General features: G+C 46.0%; 1 protein-coding gene across 2 annotated transcripts in view; it reads right to left on the bottom strand.

The window, feature by feature from the left end:
* GABRB2 (gamma-aminobutyric acid type A receptor subunit beta2) overlaps window positions 1–11,266 on the bottom strand; it is a 933,998-nt gene extending 922,732 nt beyond the window's left edge. For both annotated transcript variants that reach the window (XM_078653411.1, XM_078653410.1), the window contains exons 1-3: window positions 11,187–11,266; window positions 10,917–11,008; window positions 9,764–9,831 (exon numbers count right to left, since the gene is read on the bottom strand). In XM_078653411.1, coding sequence (XP_078509537.1) covers window positions 9,764–9,831; window positions 10,917–11,008; window positions 11,187–11,266 — 240 coding nt within the window. The remainder of the gene's footprint in view (window positions 1–9,763; window positions 9,832–10,916; window positions 11,009–11,186) is intronic.
* Window positions 11,267–21,169: the final 9,903 nt, after the last annotated feature.

Here is a 21,169-nt window from a genome sequence, read left to right as displayed (position 1 = left end):
AATTAATGGCTTTGTTAGTATGCTAATAACTATTAGTAAGCCTGTTTGTTGAAGATGAGTGAACAGGGAGTGAACTACTTCAACACCGGGATCTCCAATTGCACAGACAGCATTGTCCCCATCAAGAGACAGCAAACAGTTGGAGAGGAGATGGTGCACCAGAAGGGACACTTCCGACTGGGCAGCCTTCAAGTCCTCCTTCTACCTCTACCACTGCCTGCTGAGGGCAGTAAATAAGACAGCCATTGCCACATGAATCAAAACCAGCACCAACAATATCAAGGAATTTTTAACATTGTTAAGGAATTCTACAACCCGGCTGCCAGTGAAAACAACATCACACCCTCACAGGACTTGTGTGACAACTTCACCCACTTCTTCCACAGCAAGATCACAATCATATGCAGAAACTTCAAACTGCAACCTACAACTGCGACTTCCTTAACAGATAAGCCACCACTGTAGTTGACACAAATCACACACTGACCACCACACATTCTTCTCCGCCCAGGACACCACCTCCACCATGAATTCCATCCACTTGGGAGCTTCCATAGTTCCATTCCCACACCACAACTTCAACCTTGGAAACCATAGACTTGGCCAAGAACTCACCTCCCTACTCAATACTTCCATCACCACCGCAACATTTCCCTATGCCTGGAAACATGCTGAAGTAAGACCACTACTCAAGAAACCCTCCACCAACCCCAGCAAACTCAAAAACACCTGGACATTCTCCCTGCTTCTATTCCCAGCAAAGATACTGGAAAAGAACATCAACAATCAACTTATGACACACCTGGAGCAAAACCAGCTACTCAACGTCTCCCGCAGCAATCACAGTTTTAAAGCACCCTGATCAAAGCAACCGATGACATCTGAACCCTCTTTGACCAAGGAGAAACAGCAGCTTTGATCCTCCTTGACCTCTCGGCAGTGTTCAACACTGTATCCCACCACACACTGATCGAAAGACTCCACCACATCGGCATCCAAGGAGATCCACTCAGATGAATCACCTCCTTCCTCACCGGAAGAACCCAGAGGATCCATCTACCACCTTCCACCTCTGAACCCTAGGAGGGCTCATCTCTCAGCAATACGCTCTTCAACACATATATGACCCACAGGCCAACATGGTCTTAACATAATTTTCTGTGCAGATGACACCTAACACATCCTCTCACTCACCGACAACCCCACCACCACCAGATTTAACTTCCACAGATGTATGAGAAACATTGCAGACTGGAAGAAGGACAGCTGCCTGCAGCTGAACACAGAAAAGATGGAAGTACTGGTCTTTGGCAACAGCCGCAAAACATAGAACTTCTCCTGGTGTCCATCATACTTAGGACCTGTGCCCACTCCCTCCAACCATGCCAGAAACCTCAGAATCTTCATTGACAACAGGTCACCATAAAATCACAGATCAACGCCGTCTCCTCAGCCTGCTTCCTCACACTGTGCATGCTACGTAAGATCTTCAAGTGGCTACCCCTAGACACGAGACACACCGTGATACAAGCCCTCATTAACAGCCAACTGGACTATGGCAATGCCATCTACATAGGAATCGCCGCACACCTTCTACAGAGACATCAGACCATACAGAAAGCTGCAGCCAGAATCGTCCTTGTCCTTCCACGATGAACCCCCACCTCAGGAAACTCCACTGACTCCATGTACAGAAGAGATACCAATTAAAGTCGCTGGCCCACGCACACAAGGCTGTACACAACCAATGACCCACCTACATTAACCACTGCCTGAACTTCCACCAACCATCAAGAAGACTATGCCCCTCCTCCCTTTCACTTGCCCATAATCCCAGCATCGACCAAAGTAGAAGTGAATGACGCTCCTTCTCCCACATCACAGCAAAGACCTGGAACAGCATCCCCACGAACCTCTGGACAATCACCTCACTTCCGGAATTCTGAATGGACCTCAAGACCTGGCTGTTCCAATAAGCTTTTGGGGCCTGCAAGCACCTGGGTACCCTAACGGGTGAGTAGCCACACTCTATAAATCCTGATTGATTGATTGAAGATAGGCATTTACAAAGCCTGTTTAAAAGCAGAACAAACTACTCAAGAGCAGGCATCTGTACCCTATTCGAGCGCTATACACCTGCCCCTTCCAGAGAGCTTTTATTGTCTGCATTTAAGAGATCATGATCTTTCAGGGCCACATTCCAATGTCAATTGACATGTGCTCAAGGCACAGTTTTAACATACATTGAAAGGTCTGTTTAATCCCATAGCTAGACGTCAAACATGATCTTTGGCAAGTGCTCAAAAGTTCTTTGTGCTTAAAGCTATCTCCACAACTCCCCATGTTTGCACTGCCAAAATTCAGTTTTAAATTGATTTCCGTGTCTTTTAAGACTACCAAGTGAAACAGATCTTTTTCAGTGTTTTGAGTTTATGTGCAATAATGAAAGAAGACAGATTTGTATGGTGGGAAGGAAATGTTCAGGTCTAAGCAATCTTCTACTAGATTTTTCAACAGTGACCTACTATAATGATCACTTATGCAGGATTATACAACCACATCACAAGTGTCACATTCTCTATAGCTTTGGCTTGGCTCCACTACTCGTGGAGTAGTGTGGCTCACTGGTTAGAGGCGGCAGGCCTGAGAGCAGAAGTCAGCCTGGGACCAGGGTTCAATTCCCGACGCGGCAGGGTCGTGGACCTTGGTCAGCGGACTCGATCATTCTCGCTTCGGTGCTTACTCTAATCAGGGGTTCCACTCGGCAACTCTGGGCATTAGCTTGCCTAATCTCCACAACGGCCCCACCAATTCCGGGGATGCCTGGCTCCACCTTGGGGACTCCCAGCAAGGGACCATCCCACAGGGAAAGCCAGGACGGGTTCCCCAGAGTTATACAGCGCCGGGACGCCCCGTTGCTGGGGCAGCTGTGCGCTTTACAAGTATACTACATTTACATTTACATTTGGCAAGACACCATAGTGGCTACACCTTGAACCCTACCAAGTCAACATGCAAAGGGCAGGACACTTTCTGTACAAGAGAACATTGCCTTTATTGACAGTCTTAACACTGGCGTAACAAAAACTGAGGGGGCCTCCCTGCACGGTACGTAGAGGGGCCTACTCCGGGCTCAATCATCAGCTTTCTGGCCAGAGTGCAGTGCCGAGGGGGCCCCTTGGAGCTAGAGGACCCCCGCACCGCCTGGGCTGCGGGGGCCTGTGTTACGCCCCTGAGTCTTAAAATTCTCTCTCTGAGGGCTCTTGGAGGTATAGAATCTTTGATGGTGATAGCTCGTTACACTTAAATCTGATTTTCTCTCTATAACCAACTCAGTTCTGTGTATGCTACAAAACTGCCTTTGTGGCAAAACCAAATTTCACCTCCCAAAATAAAGAAACTTTGGTGTGTTGCTCGTCTTTGATCTGTTATAGGTATCACTAATTGCTAATATTGTTCAAATTGATTTTGTCATTTGTAAATTAGGAAGAATGTTCTTACATTCATAAGCAAAGTGACACAGCATTTATCGGGGGCCTCTATAACCAACAGCCTCAATCGCTGAAATATTTTGCCTGCTAGCTATTTGAAGGATGATGTGACTTCATTGTTTTCAAGTATCTATAAAGGGCAGCAGATTGGCAGGTTGGGGGCCAGTTTATCAGGATCAGGTATGTCATGCAGAGGGATCATAGGGCCGGATTCTGAATAAGGACTGGATGTTCTTAAAGATACTTTGTTTTTCTTTTAAAGTGTTTAGCATTCCACCTGGCTTAAATCCAAGAGATATCTGCAAAGCAGGCCCAGTGGCTTCTGTCCATCGATCAGTTTCTTCTACCCCTTAAGCACTTAAGTGCAGACCAGCCATGTGAGCCCTCGCGTTGCACCAGTTTGTTTTACTAGAAATATTGTGAACTGCTATGCTCTACTTTTCAAGACCCCACCCGCTTTGAATTAAGAATAGTATTTACATGCTTACATTCTAATGTGGTGTTAGGTCCATGAGGAGCAGGGTTCTCCGAATCGGTCCTGGAGAGCCGGATCCACGCCCAATTTTTAAGATAACTACATTTATCTAAATGGGGATACGCAAAAAATCTGCCTTAGATCCCACCCTCAAGGTCCAACTTTGGAGAAACCTGATGTAGAGGATGCAATGTTATTGCCATATGGTATCCCTTATGAGATATATTCATCCCTGACATTCCTCATGGATATTTGAGGTAGGAATAGCCACTCGAGCCCACAAGATTTACTGTTGATGGTAAAATGAAACTATTATGTAGTTTCATCACCAATGAGCAGAATATAGCCAGACTGTTCTAATCAGTTGATGCTAAGCAAAATTAGGCCATTTTGGTTTCACCTTACAATTTGGACACAGGCCTCTACGCCTCACTGATCAGTCTGTTTGGCACACTTGCCATTGGTCCTCGATTAACAAGAACATGGATTCTTCCTAAAGGGAAAACACTGAATTAAAACAGACTAATTTAATTTTGACCAAATATTATAAAGCGAGCACACAGTGGATTGAGTAAACTGTTTATTCAATAAATGATAAAGAAATTGACTTGTGGAATGTGTTTTACCACTCACTTCAAACACGTGTATCAAAGTACAGAACCCTTTATTACCTTATGAAATCAATCCCTGAAAACAAATGAAAAGAAAACCCTTCACAGTTAACCTATCGAATATAAAACTCCGACTATTTTCCATCAAATAAATAAATCGCTTGTTGCTTTATGTGTCGCCAACACCTTTTCCGTGCCACATTCTGGCTGCAGTTCCCTAAAGCTCAACCTGTGGTGCACAGGCATCTTACTTGGTTTTGTAACAAGCTATAATTGCATATGACCCTTTCTTGATTTTTAGATGCACTCTGTGCTTTTATTGTAACATTTTTGTTTTATAGCTCTTCAGTCAGCCTATTTTATTCTAATTACAAAATCACAGACTAGCAACAAAGCTCATAATACCTGGTGCTCAAAATACAAAAGTCTAATGTGCAGAAAATGACATCTCTGAAAATGTTTAGTCGTTGTGGAAAAAAATGCACATGCCAAGCAAAATGGTATTAATTCAAAGAAACATGCTAATGAACTACTGCATTAGTACAAATACAGCCACCCTTGAAAACAATGCAGTGGGTGGTTATAGTCATTAATTCGAGAACCTTGGGTCATTAAGGAAACATTAGCAAGCACTAAACAAGAACCGCCTTCCAGTAGCAGCATTCCTGTAATATTTATATCTGTGTTGAGGAGTATTTCACACCCAAAGAACCAGTTGAATAGCAGATACTGAGATGTATTTTCATAACCGCATAACCCACATTCCAGCTGTTCCTCCACATTGTGACTACAATACCAACCCACGTCCTCCCTACAACTTTACCAAAACATTCTGTGGACAATATCAGCACCCCTTTCTGTCTGTAATAGTTTTGCCACATTCTACCACAACTGTACCAGCACATTCTTCCTGAAACACCACAAAATAACGTGCCTAAAGCTGAACCACCATATTCTACCAGCGAAGAGTGACGCCACATACATTCTTCCTGCAACAGTGGCACCAGAGGCTGCTTGAAAATGTAACAACACATTCCCACTACAACATGATCATCGCATACAGCCTGACATTGTGCCTCTACATTCTACCGATAACAGGGTCGCCACATTATGTCACATCTTTCTACTGGTAACAGTACAACCTCACGCTTTTTGAAAGTGTGCCAACACTTTCTAATGAGAACATAACTTTCACTTAATTCCTAAAACTGAGCCACCACATTCTACCAACAACCAGGGCTCGAGTCGGGGTACCACGCGGGTGGACGGCGTCCCCCCACTTATTTTACTGGGAGCTCGATTGCTGGAGCAAATGGAGCCACACATTCACTCTTTGGCCTCTCTGGGGCGAGATCAGAGCTCATTTAGAAAGCTGCTCACGCTCTGGCTTCTCTGATGCAATCGCATCTAAGGGGTGAGCGAGGGAAGGCAATGAGTCTGATGGTGCAAGCCACCTTTTGTGACGTCACTTCATGTCGTGACGTCAGCATCCCCCCACTTCTTTTTTTAGGACTTGTGCCGTGCCAACAACGGTTCCACCACATTCGTTCTACTATAGTGCGACCATATTCTGTCTACACAAATTCTCTCTATTAATTAACTATCACATCTAGCCTCCAAATGTATAGCCACATTTTGCCTAAAACTGCCACCACAGTCTGCATATAATAGTAGAGCAACATCAGGCATTGAAATGAACCAACATATTCTGTCTGAAACTGTGTCAATACATTGTGCCTAAAATGGACAGCCATGTTCTGTCAACAAGAGCTCCATCACATTCTCTCTACAACAGTACCTCGACATACATACAACAGTGCCACTGCATTCTGGTTAAAACTTACCAAAACATTCTGCCAAAAATACCACTATTACATCTCCATATTTCTTCAGGTGTCGCACCTCATGCGTCCAAGAACTATACCACCACATTCTGCCTACCTCCACACCACACATACTGACGATGAAAGTGTCACTTAATTCTGCATACAAATATATCACCATATTCTACCTAAAAGAGTAGAATCATCAACCTATACTTGTTCAGCTACATAGTGGACCTACAGTAGCATCTTAACATTCTACAAAATAGTGAGGCCACATTATACACATAATACTCTCAACATGTACTGCCTTCCACACTACCACCACATTCTGTCCACAAAGTAACCACTAAATGCTGCTTTCAACAGTACTATCACATTCTGCCTTAAAATGTACCAACTCAATCTGTCTACAACGGGAACTTTGCATTCACTCTTCAAATGTGTACAACAGTGTTTAATTTGAGCAGGTTCTTGCTGGTGAGGCCAATTTGCAGTCATGTTTGGGCCCAGAACTTATTGTTTAACATCAGATAGGTACCTAGAGCAACAGAGGCAAAAACACAGAAAGTGGAAAGATGGAGGAAGACAGAAAAACTGTCACAAAGGGGGGAAGCAGGAACCAGCAAGAGTGAGATCAAGGGGTAGAAAGTTTCTGGTGGTGGGTAAAAGTGGAATGAGGTGAATCCGACATGTTGACATTCAGTAGCACCAGCCGTGGGGTTCTCAGCAGAGCTTTGGGTTCCGGCACTCATTCTTTTACAAAGTAAGTACTGGCACTATTCTCGCCCTAGAAAACCTACCTACAATATTACCACAAGATCCTTTGTGCACCAATACCACCATGTGATCCCTGCATTTGCACCACCATGTTATGCCTAGCACAGTACTGCTTATTTTCCCTACAAGAGAAGCACCACACTGAGTATAGAGTACCATGACATTCTGCCCAGAAAAGTACTACATTATTCTACTGATTAAAAGTCGGATCTCCACAAGAGAAGCACCACACTGAGTATAGAGTACCATGACATTCTGCCCAGAAAAGTACTACATTATTCTACTGATTAAAAGTCGGATCTCCACAAGAGAAACACCACACTGAGTATAGAGTACCATGACATTCTGCCCAGAACAGTACTACATTATTCTACTGATTAAAAGTCGGATCTCCACGCTTGCCTCTCTTCCGGAAAGACTATTTTCAGATGAACAATGCATTTGAACAATCATAAAATACTAGAAAGATAACGCAAAAGAAAATGATAACCAAAACGCTGTGATTTTCACACAAGAAAGTCAATATAGTAAAAGTAAATGCAATAAACAGCACATCAACGTCTGATAGCAGACAGGCGGAAAGCCCCTTGGCTAAGAAGTGTGCTGAAGTGCAGACTGTTTGCCGTGAGAAATCCCAGCGTTCCTCTGTGGAGAAGGTAAACTCATCACTCATCACGGACAGGAATGATTTGACCTCCATTGAAGGAGAAAAAGCTTGGGGCTAACTAGGTATCGGTGAAACTTAAAGACCAGGGTGCAGGGGCCTGCTCACGCAATCATAATGCGTGATCCCTCAGAGGCCGCTGTGCCTCGCGTCTCCTACCTGCCACAGGCAAGAGAAAAATGCAGGCGTTAAGTGACATGCAAAGAAATCGCGATATTTACATATCACAGTCAAAGAGTGATAATGTGGCTAGCAATCCTGAACTGTGCGATTGTCCGACTTGAATAGAAGCACCACTTTGAGTAATCACACATGACTAGCTGGGGCCCACTAGCCACACTTGCTGGCTGGAAGGTTCGTAGTTAGCAGCAGTCCACCCCCTCTATGATGAACCGTAGCTAACAGGAAAAAAAACCATTCAATTGCCATGGGCCCTAACAGTAAAAGTTAGAAAAATCAACCCTTAATTATCTTAAAAACTCAACGTTTAATTATCTTAGGGGACTCGGCTCTTAATGGAGTTTCGCTAAAGCTGGGAAGGACCGTAGTCTGATCTACAATGAAAAAGCTGTGTTCTATTACTTAAGTGAAATGTGTGATCTTGTGAAAATAGAACACTCGAGCAAGACTCCTGCATTGCAAAACTTCACTGAAAGGAATCCTCTGGAAGCGCATTCAAAGAGGCGATTTTAACACCATTCCTCCTTCACGTGTGTTTTCTGAAACGTTATTTCCTGACCCGCTTGTCCCACCTCTGCACCGCCCTCACACACATACACATACACATACACACAACCTCTAGGTGCAGTGCATTCTATTGGCGATGGGCCCAGGGTCAATTAAAACAGTTATTTCAACTTCACTTTAGTAGAAGGGGGGGGGGGGGGGGGTTGAATCACACAAATATATGTTGTGATATTTTAAAGGTCACGTTGACCATTTAAATTAAATTCAAATTAACGCAGTAGGTATTTTTATGACACCGCAGTTGTATGCGACTTATGTCTCGGTTGGGGGATACATTCTTTTTTAGTACACCACAACTAACAATTGCCGCCTCTGAGAGCAAATGGCAAGTCCCTGCCTACAACATGGAAGCTTGCTCAGCCTGCCCAGTTGGGGGAATAAGGATGTGGCGCGTTAACAGGCCCTGATAAATGGCGGGCGGAAAGTAATTTACAGACGCCTGGTGCCGTTTCAAAAGCGTTACTGTTTTCTAGTCGTCAGAAACTGCGGAAATCAATCCCCGAAGTGTCTTGGTGACTGAACAGCTCATCTGGGAATCCAGGGGCATTTTCTTGTGTAATGCGTTCTGTGCGCTGCAGTGCGCAGCAGCCGTCGGCAGGGGGCGCTCCTGGCCGAAGGAATGAATGTTCTTCTCACACTGCTTCCCTGCGTATAAAAGGAGGCGCCAGCTTCACGCTGCACAGGGCTCGAGCGAGAGCTGCTAAGCCGCCCGAGTGCCAATAAACCGACCAAGCTCAGAGCACGCCGGAGTTCTGACTCACATCCCACTGACAGCTGCTCAATCAGCGTGCAAAATGGGAGGAATCCTGCCGGTTTCTGTTTGTTTGACTATTCGCTGAGATTCAAGTTCTGCATTTTTTGAGCCAACTCTGTGTCTCACTCGAGTTCATTGGATGTCGTGTTTTGTTTCCTTTCTTAACTATGCACACTGGTGTGCCTGATTCATAAGGTGGCAGTCTATATACAGCGTGGCGGTAGTGTGTCTACATGTTGTTATTAAACCATCACAACTGGACATCAAGGCTGAGTGCACATTGGCACGGGAACAGTGGCCACTTTCCCCTTCACTCCCGTCAGAATCAAAATGATGTTTTCATAAAGAGTCAAAACAGTTTAATCACCACCTTTGTGTACTTGCATATTTATTTGTAAAAACAAAATTGAATACTCACCATGTTAACTTCCGAGACCATGTCTATGCTGGCAATGTCTATGTTCATGCCAACGGCCACAGGGGGACCTGCAAACCGACAAGAGGGTCCGCACTGTAATCTCCAAGAACTTTTAACCCTTTCACAGCAGAACGATGAACGTTAGACACTCGCCCCTTAACGGCCGTACCTTTCAAATGTGCTCACACGCAGCGTACATCACTTGAACTACTGTCACCCTGGAGGCGGATGAATTGATTGTGATGGATGACAGATGAATGCGAAATACACACCACACACACCCCACCCCCCAACACACAACACGCCCCCCCCCCCCACACACACAAACACAGTTAGACAAACGCAGACAGGCTGGCACGCGCACATGCACACACGTGTCAATAAGATGTGTGCGTCGAGTGGGCATAGTTTGCGCGTGCAGCTGTTGGGAGGGGGTAGTGGTTAGTTTTGCAGTTTTCGGAGGACGCTTTTGACTTAAACAGGGCTTTAACTCTATTGGTCCCTCGCTCCAGATGTTCCCATCACTTTAAGCAAGCCTCGTGCCTGCGATTTTAGGAAGGGTGGAGAGCCAGGGGGTGGGGGAGCGAGGGAGGGGTCGTTTCTCATCACGGTGCGTGGTAAGTGTGATATTTAATAGACCAAGGGCATATTTGGTGGTGGAGGGTATGGGGGAAATCGTGGCTTAAACGCTGCGCGCAATTCTCACCCCAACTCTGGGAAAGTGGAAGCCCGCAGGGGGTTAAAGGGGCCATTTGTGGAGCCGTGGACCAGCAGGTACAGTCTGTGGCGACTCTGCGGGAGGCGAGCCGCGGGGATTATGCACACCGATCGGCGGCAAACTAAGGAGCTTGCTGCAGACCCATCACAGGCTAGGTTGAATAATGCAGCCAATCGCCAAACAATAATAGCAAACAAATGGGAATCCGATCTGAAATGCATAAATCAGCCTCCTCGCCACCAGATCAACATGCAATCGCTTTAAGTGCCGCTAGAACAGCCTGCACATTAAGCCAAGCTTAACTCCGAACCCCCCTCCGGATGGAAATGGGGAAAAGGGCACCCAGGAGCAAGCCACTTCCTTCCAAAATCTCACACGCACCTTAAACCACTAAAGCAACCCTGCCCGCAGCGGCTTCCATCCCGCCAAGATTACCTCCGAAATCCGGCCTGAGGCGGATGTCATATCCCTTCAGCAGCCGGTCCACCGTCTCCTTCACCAGGGACATATTGCTGGGCTCGTTGACGCTGAGGAACACAAGCAGGAAAAGGACATTATTCTCCATGCTGGCCCCTTCTCAAGGAGACCTGCTGCCTGCACATTCCTGGAGCAGTGGCATCCTGCTACAATGCAAAGTGATACAATGATCAGCACCCCCCCCCCTCCCGCTCCCCTCCCTCGCCCCCCTCAGCCTCATCCACTTACCTCTGAGCACACACCACTGCCAGGAACAGGGGGAGGAAGGACCACACGCCGGCGTAGCCCTTTTTCCTGACTCTCCACATGCCTAGAGCTTTTGATATGATTTAAGGCTTTCGGCGAAGAGAAGAAGAGATCCAACTTATTCTGGCCAGTGCAGTAATTCTAATGTGAGGCGCATGCGCACGCCTCAGCACAACATCAAAAGGAGCAGTGGTGGTGGCGGCGGCTGCTGCTGCTGATGGAAGAGAGGGGGCACATTTTTTCTCCCTCTCTCCTCTAGCACAGAGAAGGGGAAGGGGAATTAAAGGGGAAGAAGTAAGCCCGTGGCAGAAAAGAAATAAATAGGTGCAAGTCACCTCGCAGAGGGGGATCCGCTGTCATGTAGGGATGCTGGTCCCGGGGATTTGCATAATGGGAGTCTGCCCAGCCCTGTGGGTTGCTTGCCGCTGATCTCATCCCTCGCATCTGTGCCTCTCCGGACAGTCCACCCTGAGATGCGCTCAGCGCCCGCCGGCGCGGGATGCAGGCTGAGGACGGACACGGACAGGCTGCCTGCTTTCAGGGGCAGTGGAAGCGGGGCAGGGCTGGACTCGAGGAGTTTGGGCAGGTGCACGCGAGTGTGCAGTGCCTTAGGACATTCGAATCAGGGCACCTTGACGCTGGGGCACGCGCGTTCCTGCCACACACCTGTTTTTAATGCTAGTGTATCCTGTCTCCCGCTTTATATTACAGCCGAAAGTGGTGGTCCTTCCGCCCCCGTTACAGTTGGGAGCTAGTGTGGGAGAAACGCGCTTCGCCAGTACATTGTCCCGGTACGACAGGTGAGTAACTGTCCCTGGATCAGTTGAAGCAGGTGCGCCACGGTGGGATCACTGGATCGCTTGAAGAGGTTTGACAGGTGCGCAACTGTCCATGGATCACGTGAAGCAGGTGCACTGCCTCGTTTGGGGTTCGAATCACGCGCACAAATGTCCTTCGTGCATTTGGGGGCTCTAGGAGATGGCACTGCACCAATTGCATTTGTGTGTTTCAACAGGTGACAGTTCTCGTTGAAGGTTGTTCTCCATAGCTCACTACTGCTGTTTTTAAGCACTGCAAGAAACAGTTCTTGTCAGCGTCAAATGTAATCACACCCGACTCACTGACCTCGGAAGGACAGCAGACCACATCGGCTGGCAGGGATTCAAACTCGAGTTGCACACCCCCTCATATGTCATCGACGAGTATTCAACTCACTGAGCCTTCCTGCTTCCTTACGTGCTTCGGTATCCACAATACGTATCTGGAGGCTGCACCACAAATGCCTGTGGCTGAAAGCATGACAACTCGAGAAGACATTTCCTGGTCGCCATTGCAAGAAAAGTAACACCTGCACGGCTGTTCGTCTTCCAAAAATGATTTACATCGCTTTAATGGCATTACCGCCGTAGCAAGGATTCAAGCTATCGACTTAAACAACAGGACCTTCTAAATTGCCAGTGATATTTGTATTTGTTATTTATATAGCGCCGACCTAGCCCTCGGGGCATCCAAGCACTTACATACAACTGGGAAAGGGAATGGGACACTGAGATTGTTGAGAGGGTGGAAACGAGAGAATATAGAGAAACAGTCAGAGAGATAGATGAATATAGTTATAGTGCATCAAACAACCATATACATTATAACAATTCACTTCCATTGGCTCTTTTGGCATTACCGTCTCAACATCCTTTCTCTCCCTCCCAGCAATAGTTCTCTTAAAGTAACTTCGGAGTTGCTCCCCTCCCACCATTAATCACAGCTCATTGCTCTCCACCGAGCAAATAGCAGCTCGTCCAACAACGGTCCATCTCCAAGGCATCCACAGGGTGAAACGTCACCGAGACCCTGTGGGCAGCGGCTCAGACATATTCTACGCGCCATTATACACAACACGACTGCGGGGCTGTTCACGGGTTGACCTTAAGAACGCACAGAGTGCAGACGGCTCCCTGAAGTGACAAGGCCAAGGAAATGGCGGTGTCGGGCGGATGTCAGTGAAGACAGAGCCGTGGGGTTGCCATGTATTGGTGCCAGTCCAGCTGGGAGCCCCGCGAGGACAGAAAGGACCCCGCACCGGCACTGACACCTCCCCTCGGTGCTGGGAGACCCCTCCCTGCCGTATTTGTACTCACCGGGGCTCACCGTGTCCTCACCCTGCACAGAACAAACCGTAAGCGGTGCAGCCACACACCTTTTCATGACAAGACCACCGTTAGCATCTCGTGGCGCCCAGGCCCCACAGGGCCCTATCAATACTGACTTCTGAGATGGGGGCCATAAACAGACCCGATACGTGTGAACGCACCTTGCTGTGCGGGTGTATTTCGTGGGGCCAAGAAAGCTTGGAAGCGCGTGCTCATTACCATGTGAGATCAATAGTTCATGTTACTGTGGGGAGCCATTAAACATATGTTCTGTGTGGGGGCATTGACATGGGCAATTCTCTATACTGAGTGAGATTATTAATGCTGCTTACTGTGTGAGGCAATTACAGCTTGTTACACTGCGGACCTATAATTTGCTTACCTTCAGGAAGGGCCTTAAAACCTGGCTTTTTTCCCTTTAGGCGACGTTTTCTCTTTTTCTGATCTGTTTTTTATTACTGTGTTGTGTTTATGGTTACAGGTTCTCAATAAAAGCGCCGGGACACTCTTTTCGAGTAGCCGTGCGCTATATAAACAACATATAACATAACATAACATAACATAACATAACATAACGCTAGGCTAGGTACATCGAGAGGCCTTTAAAAGGTGAGGTATCATTTTAGTTACTGTGCTGAGACAATACATTGGGTTATTCAGTGGGCCATCAAATACCATTACTGAATGGGACAGTTAATGCTAGTTCATGTGAGTGAATATTAATGCACACTTACTGCCTGTGTGCATTGATGAATTTATTGTCATGTGCCATTGAGACATATACAACCTGAGATAAACCTAGGACACAGGTATCTAGTTAAGTCGTAGAGGAATCGATCCGTTCCCATTAATTCTCATAGATTTGAATGAACTAATTCAGTGAAACTAATTTGCCTGAAAAAAATCTGTATAGATCACACCACCTGATCCTATGTTGTACACCCCTGATCAAAGACCACTCATGCACTTGCTGTTTGTGACCATGAAAGTTACTGCCTTCCCAATTGATGCATGTTGGAATCATGGGAGAAGACAGTTTAGGAAAATTGATACCTAGTACTACCTGGTGTAACGGATACATGCAGTGTATTCACAGCATCTCTTTCCTTTGAGTTCATCTGAGAGTAAGCATCACAGATAGGCAATGCTTTGTCTACTGAGATTTAAGGAAGATGCACAATCATGTTTATACATCCAAAGTGTTTTAGTTGGGTCAATATTTTTTTCAATTGGCTGTTAGACCTGGCTTAATTTCCCCTAACTTTTTGCCTCTACCGCCTGCATTTTTGACTGTACTCTGGATTTCAGTTTTGCTGATTTAGTGACTCTGGGCATTTTGCCACTGCTGATCAGTGCCAAAGTGCAAGTGCTCCCTATGTAAATTGTAATTCTGATAGGTTATCGATGATTGGCATATGTGATTTACTGGTAAGTCCCTAGTGAAATTGCACTGTATGTGCCCAGGGCCTGTAAATCAAATCATACTAGTGGGCCTGCAGCACCAATTGTGCACCCCACACCAGTAGACCTTCAAATGTGTCTCAGATCTACCACTGCAGTGTCTGCATGTGCAGTTTTTAACTGCCATGTCAACCTGGCAAGTGCACCCACTTGCCAGACCCTAACCTTCCCTTTTCTCATATGTAAGTCACCCCTAAGGTAGACCCAAGGTACCCTTATGGGCAGGGTGCAATGTATGTTAAAGGTAGGACATATACTGGTGTGTTTTACATGGCCTGATTGTGAAATACTGTCTGTTTCTTATTTTACTATTGCAAGGAATAGATCTCCCATAGGCTATCATTGGAGCTGCCTTGTAGCATTTTACAAGTGAAACTTTCAATTGGGTCCAGCTATAGACTTGGAGTTTAGGCTCTCTGAACTCAGAATTTAAAAACATGACTTTTAGTAAAGCTAGTTTTTATAAATTGTGTGTTTAAAAATGCTATTTTTATAAAGTGGGCATTTTCTTGTTTAACCATCCTGTGTGCCTCTTCCTGCTTGTGGATTCACCATCTGGTTTTAGACTGATAGGGGCTGTTTGTGTATTCACTCCACACACTCATACAAAGGGTGCTGATGTGTGTCCTGCGTATGCTGATGGGCCATCATGAGCTAGAGTGGTGGAAGGAGTTGTCATTGACACTTGAATAAGCTGTGACTGCTCTGCACAAGATTGTCTCCACCTCCTGTAGTGAAACTGGACAAGGGATGACAGAACTGATTTTACTGATCAAGAGCTACTTTCTGAACAAAGACTTCAAAGGTTAAAAGGGATATAAGTATTAGCCCGAAAACCCTAGAAATTTAGATTACTTCTGGAATCAAAACGAACCTTTGCCAAGGAGAAGAGCTGAAGAGCTGTGAAAAGGATACTGCCCCTTTGCTGTGTGTTGCTTTGCTGGGTTGGCCTGCAGTTGCTGATTCTGCCAAGGAGAGAACAAAGACAAGTTGTTGCTGTGAAACCTGATTGAGAATAGTCTCCAAGGGCGTGTGTCTGCTTACCTCCCCATCTGAAGTCTTGGGTGCAGAAAGACTTCACCTACAGCCATCTTGAACTACACTGCTGGGAGTTCTGACCTGACTGGAGATGTCTATTCCAGTTCTGTACCCCTGGAGGTTGTTCATGCTACAGAAAGCTGTGATGAAATGAAGAAATGTACAAAATCAACACTCCAATGTTCTTGTGACTGAGTTTTCTGATGCAGCACCGCCATGTGAGGAAATTCTCGACGCACCACCCCATGTGGCCAAAGAAATCAATGCAGCACCTCCCTGTGGCCCAATACACTGCCGTACACTGACTCCTATGCAGACCCCGCTGAGTGGCAAAAAGAATCGACACATACCAGTCAGTGACCATGGAAATCTTCGGGTTGTTAGTGTCTGCCCCAGCCTTCTTCAACAGTGGGGTCACAATAGCTTCCTTAAATTTAAAAGGAACCTTCCCCGATGTCAGAGAGAGGTTTAACATGGAGAGTGTCTCTGGTTCTATCATATGGAGGGCCTTTTTGAGCACCCGCGGGGGGCAGGGATCTTCTGGTGAGCCTGATTTCACTTTGGCCATTATGTGGGCTAGTCCCTCTGAGTCCAGAGCGGGAAAGCCTGCGAGCATTCCGTCTTGGAAGTCTGATTGAACTGTCACTGAGAGGGGGCACAGGGTATACTAGTGTTGCCAATCTCAGTAAGGATGTCTTTGACTTTAGATAAATAAAGTCCTGTAATTTATTGCAAACTTCTGGATTGGCCACCATCCTCTGTTCTTTTTTCTGGCTCAGCTCTTTGAGCACATTGAAGGTCTCTTTATGGATATCCGTGGCTTCCCTGATCTTTAGTTCATAGTACGCAGATTTCGGTGCGATGATAGCTCTTTTATAAAGAGCTAATTTTCCTTTATATTCCTCCCTAGCTTTTCGTTCATATGAATTCTGCCAGTGCCTTTCACACTGGCGGAGGGCCTGTTTTTCCCTTCTTAATTCCGCTGAGTGCCATGGGGCACCTTTCACTCTGTTCATTATCTTTTCCCTTCATGCCGGTGGCACTATATCCATGGCTGTGTTCAACCTGCGAGCGAGTTTCGCATATTCCACATCCTGGTCCCCAGATTTTTTCCGTGGGGGAACTGTCTCATGTGGTGCCTCCCTCAAACTAGCATCTTCTATCTTGTGCCAGTTCCGTACTGTTCTCCATACTGTTGGTAGGGGATTAGGATGACTAAGCACAAGAATCTCAAAGCTGATCAGATAATGGTCTGACCAACTACATAGTCTACAATCTGTAAGTAGAGCACCGGGAGATGTAGTCCAAATAAGGTCCAAAGTGTGGCTCTTCTCGTGGGTGGGGTTCTCCACAATCTGTTACAGCTCCATCGTCGTCATAGCCTCTGCCCACCTGCTGGTTACCTGATGTCTTGGAATCAGATCCCAGTGATAGTTAAAATCCCCCATCACTATGATCTGGAGCATATATCACTGATTAATTGAGTAAACTGATCATTAAATGAAGGGGATCGCCAGGGTGGACAATATACTACTACCACCGCTAGGCAGGATTTTTTAGTCCAATCTTAATGCCCAGGACCTCTGCCCCTTCCAGGCACTCTTCTACTATTTTTTTAGTAGTCAGCATCTTACAACAAAATATCGCTACTCCACCCCCTCTTTTCTTCAAATAATAGTTAGGCAATAATAATTGGTAATTTGCACTAAATGCTTTAGGTAAGATGACTGCAACAGGTCAATTACACCCAGGGAATCTGAATAGGAGACTAGAACAGTGCCACTTTCCCTAAGACATTTCACAGGGAGTAGGAGCTGACCAATTTTATTCAATATCTTTCCGTGGATTAGAAAAACCAAAACTCTATCTTTTTTCTTAATAATTTTCAAATAGGATCTTAAACAAATCTCTAAATGTGTGCTGTAAATTTACATGGAAAAAGAATAATTAATTTCTGAAGAAAGTTAGGTACTAGTTGTAGGGGGTGAGAACCCACATCACATAATATTCACAGTCTTTGTCAGAGTGACCCACTAAAGTCACTAAATATACATGTGCTTAGCCCACTGCTAGCTTGGCATAAAAGCAGCCAGGCTTAACTCAGAGACAATATGTAAAGTGTGGATGCAACACTATAACAGCTATGCAGTGAAAATACTACCTAAGAAAAATCCCAAGCCAATTTAGAAAATAGAGTACATTTAAAAAATAAAATAAAACAAAATAGCAAAAATCCAATAATTAGAACCAGAGATATGCAATTTTAAATATTTGGAAGGGGAGGTTTTTGGAATATACTTTTATCCCCTTTCCATTGGAGGGCAAGTCTTTCTCTACCCCCTAAATCAGTTTTGGTCAGTTCCTCTACTCTTACTGGGTTTGGTGCCAGCCTGACTAGAGAGTCAAGGGAGATGCATGCCTATGTGTAAGCTTCCTCTGCCAGTGACAAGGTAGGGATCATGTGAAGCTCAAGAAGGAGCTGTGCCCAGCCTCCCCTCACCCACTCAAGGAAGGAGCCACCCTCCCCACACCCATTGGCCTTTGTCCACTGTCTTGGAGCAATATGCATCTCACCACAAGGAAGCCATCAGGGGTCAGGTGACATCTTGGCACTGGCAGGGAAGCCTTTTAGTATTATGAAAGAAAATGACAACTTTCTAAAAGTGTTATTTCCAAAAGAATAATTTAAAATCCAACTATTGAGTTGGATTCTAAATTACTATTAAAATGAGACCCTGAACCATTGGTCTAGCTACTCCCAAGCTTAACATGGCTTAACACTGCCTTGTAAATAAGGCCCCCTTTCATGCTATGTTAGCGTGAAAAGGGATTCAGTGGGTGTTGCAGTGGGCGTTCCACCGTAACACCCATTAATTTTGATGCTGCCTCCATGTACAAGGGTGTCGTACATAGGAGGCAGCGACAAAATTAAGACCAGGTTTTGTGCAGCACACATGGAAATAGCAAATTGCCATGGTTTGTTTATGTACAGGAAGGTGTCCCTCCCTGTACATAAACAATCGTTAAAAAAATGCCATTTTGTCACTTTCATGTGTGCTGCATGAAGCAGCACACATTAAAGTGACAGATTGGCGTTTTATTATTGTTTATGTGCAGAAAGGGACACCTTCCTACACATAAAGAATCCTCCCCTGCACACAGACACCCTTGCACTATGGTGCAAGGGTGCCTGCTTTAGCGCTAAGTTGCTAAATTTAGCGCCATCAAAGGGGGAAACACAAGGCTGCAACATATTCTTGTAAATATGGTGCAGCCTTGCATTTCAGAAGTGGCGGAGAGAGGCGTTAAGCCAAGAAGGCTAACGCCTCTCTACGCCACTTCATTGTACATATGTCCCACAATTTCTCAATTACTTCCATTGTGCCAAGTTATCAGAAGGCATATCATAAATGCAGCAAAGAGAGAGAAGAAGTAAGATCCACTCCTTCCTGTGCAACCAATTCCAGAAGCTTCCAAAAAACTGTTCTCCTTCTTTCGATGCTTCTGAAAATAAACACTAGAGCACTTGACACATCCATCTCTGCAAGATAAAATGAACGCCCTTAGGAAAACCATTGAGTTAATCAGCCAAAAGAAGAAGAACAGTGTTAGAAATGGGGTTTCTGATTGGCTAGGCTATGCACCTAAGCCAGCCAGAACTCACCATTCTACCCAGGGCAAGGGAGTTACACGTTGAAGATAAGCCCTGCTCTCCCCACTTGGTAGCTTGGCAGAGCAATCCGGCCTATCCCAGAGGGAATGTGTAACGCGTTTGCGCAACACACACACACTGGTGACACACTAGGCACACCGTAAAAGAGATTGCACACAAGATTATATAAAAAAAGACATTGTATCATTAACACATATACAAAGCACATTAGACATAAATCACTGAGTATCACGTGAAACACATCTAGACCACATAATCTAAATCGCTGTGCCACTAGGTGCGTGTCCTATAGCTGCACATAAACTACATATCACAAATTATTGCGCCACTAGGCGCTTGTCACAAAGAAGGCATATAAAAACACATAAGACCACAGTTACATGTATTACTGGGCCACTATGCACTTGTCATAACACAACAGGCAGGGCAATACACTAAAGACATATATGTAGCCCATGTCATAAATAGGCATATAAAATGCCTACATGATCAAAACAACATTACTATGCATAATGATCAGTTCTTGATGGTGACACTCGTTATCTTGTCACTGCAGGTACAACATAGACTGTTGCTCAGTTGCATCAGGGAATGGAGAGGGCAGGACTGCCTGCACTCCTTTAAGGGGCAAAAGAGGTAATTCTCCAAAACACAGATGCCCCATTGGTGGAGAGACCTTACTTAGCCCCCACATGCCTAACCTATCTGAAGTGTAACCGCCTGCAAATGAGCGGTACAGCTGCTGCCAGCAAAGGGGGTTGTTTGACAAAAGAAATGCCCCCAAGTTGTGCCACAGGAGAAAAGGCCCAAACAAGGCAAAAACAATCATGCCCCTATTGGCAGAGAGGGTGGGAGACCTCCTTCGGCCTCCCGCATAGGGTTGAGTAAGCGAGTACAGCTGCCGTCCAAGGGCGCTCACTTCGGCAAGCAGAAATGCCCCCAAGGCCCGCGGTATGAAAAATGGGGGGCAAATAGACTAACCTCCCTCTGCGGGGTTAGCTCCAATGTCAGCTGCGGGCATCCGCACAGCCCACCCTTGCTCACCCCAGGTGCGGTCTCCTTCCAGCATGGTCCTATGAGCAGCTTCCTCCAGGAATTGCATGCGCTGGACTTATCCAGCAATGTGGCGTACTGACGTCACCGGCAACTTCTGAGTTGCTGCGGCAATGAGGCAGGTACAACGCTGGTATTGCTCCGGCAAATCTCTGGCAGCCTCTTTGTCTCGCCTGGTACGGAACGGCCGGGTTGCACTGATATCAGCTTTTTTTTCTAGCTGGACTGCTCGGTGGCGCTCGCCCAGCTGGGGGGCGGCCACGATCGCTCTTCACAGGATGTAAAACAAAGGGGAGATCCACAACCGAACACAAGAGGAGCTCCCCACTGGAAGGAAGCAAGCGCAGGAAAAACACACACGCCAGGATGGGGGGGGGGGGGTGAGAGCACTTCCTCATCAAGCTCTCCTCTCCTTTTCCTGCACACATGCTCCAGCACTCCAGCACTCTCCATGTACAGGCTTCGGATCTAATAAAAGTGCTCCTCATCGGCTTTTACTTTAGGAGGGTGAGAAAAGAAGAATACAGCGCATAGGAGCAACCACAAAGCAATTAGAAACAACTCTTAAAAAAAGGTGAAGAACAGTGCACTCC

Source organism: Lissotriton helveticus, chromosome 7 (genome assembly GCF_964261635.1).
Source record: "Lissotriton helveticus chromosome 7, aLisHel1.1, whole genome shotgun sequence".
Lineage (NCBI taxonomy): Eukaryota > Metazoa > Chordata > Amphibia > Caudata > Salamandridae > Lissotriton > Lissotriton helveticus.
The sequence above is the reverse complement of the archived record's forward strand: the minus strand, read 5'-3'. Positions and strand labels throughout refer to the sequence as shown.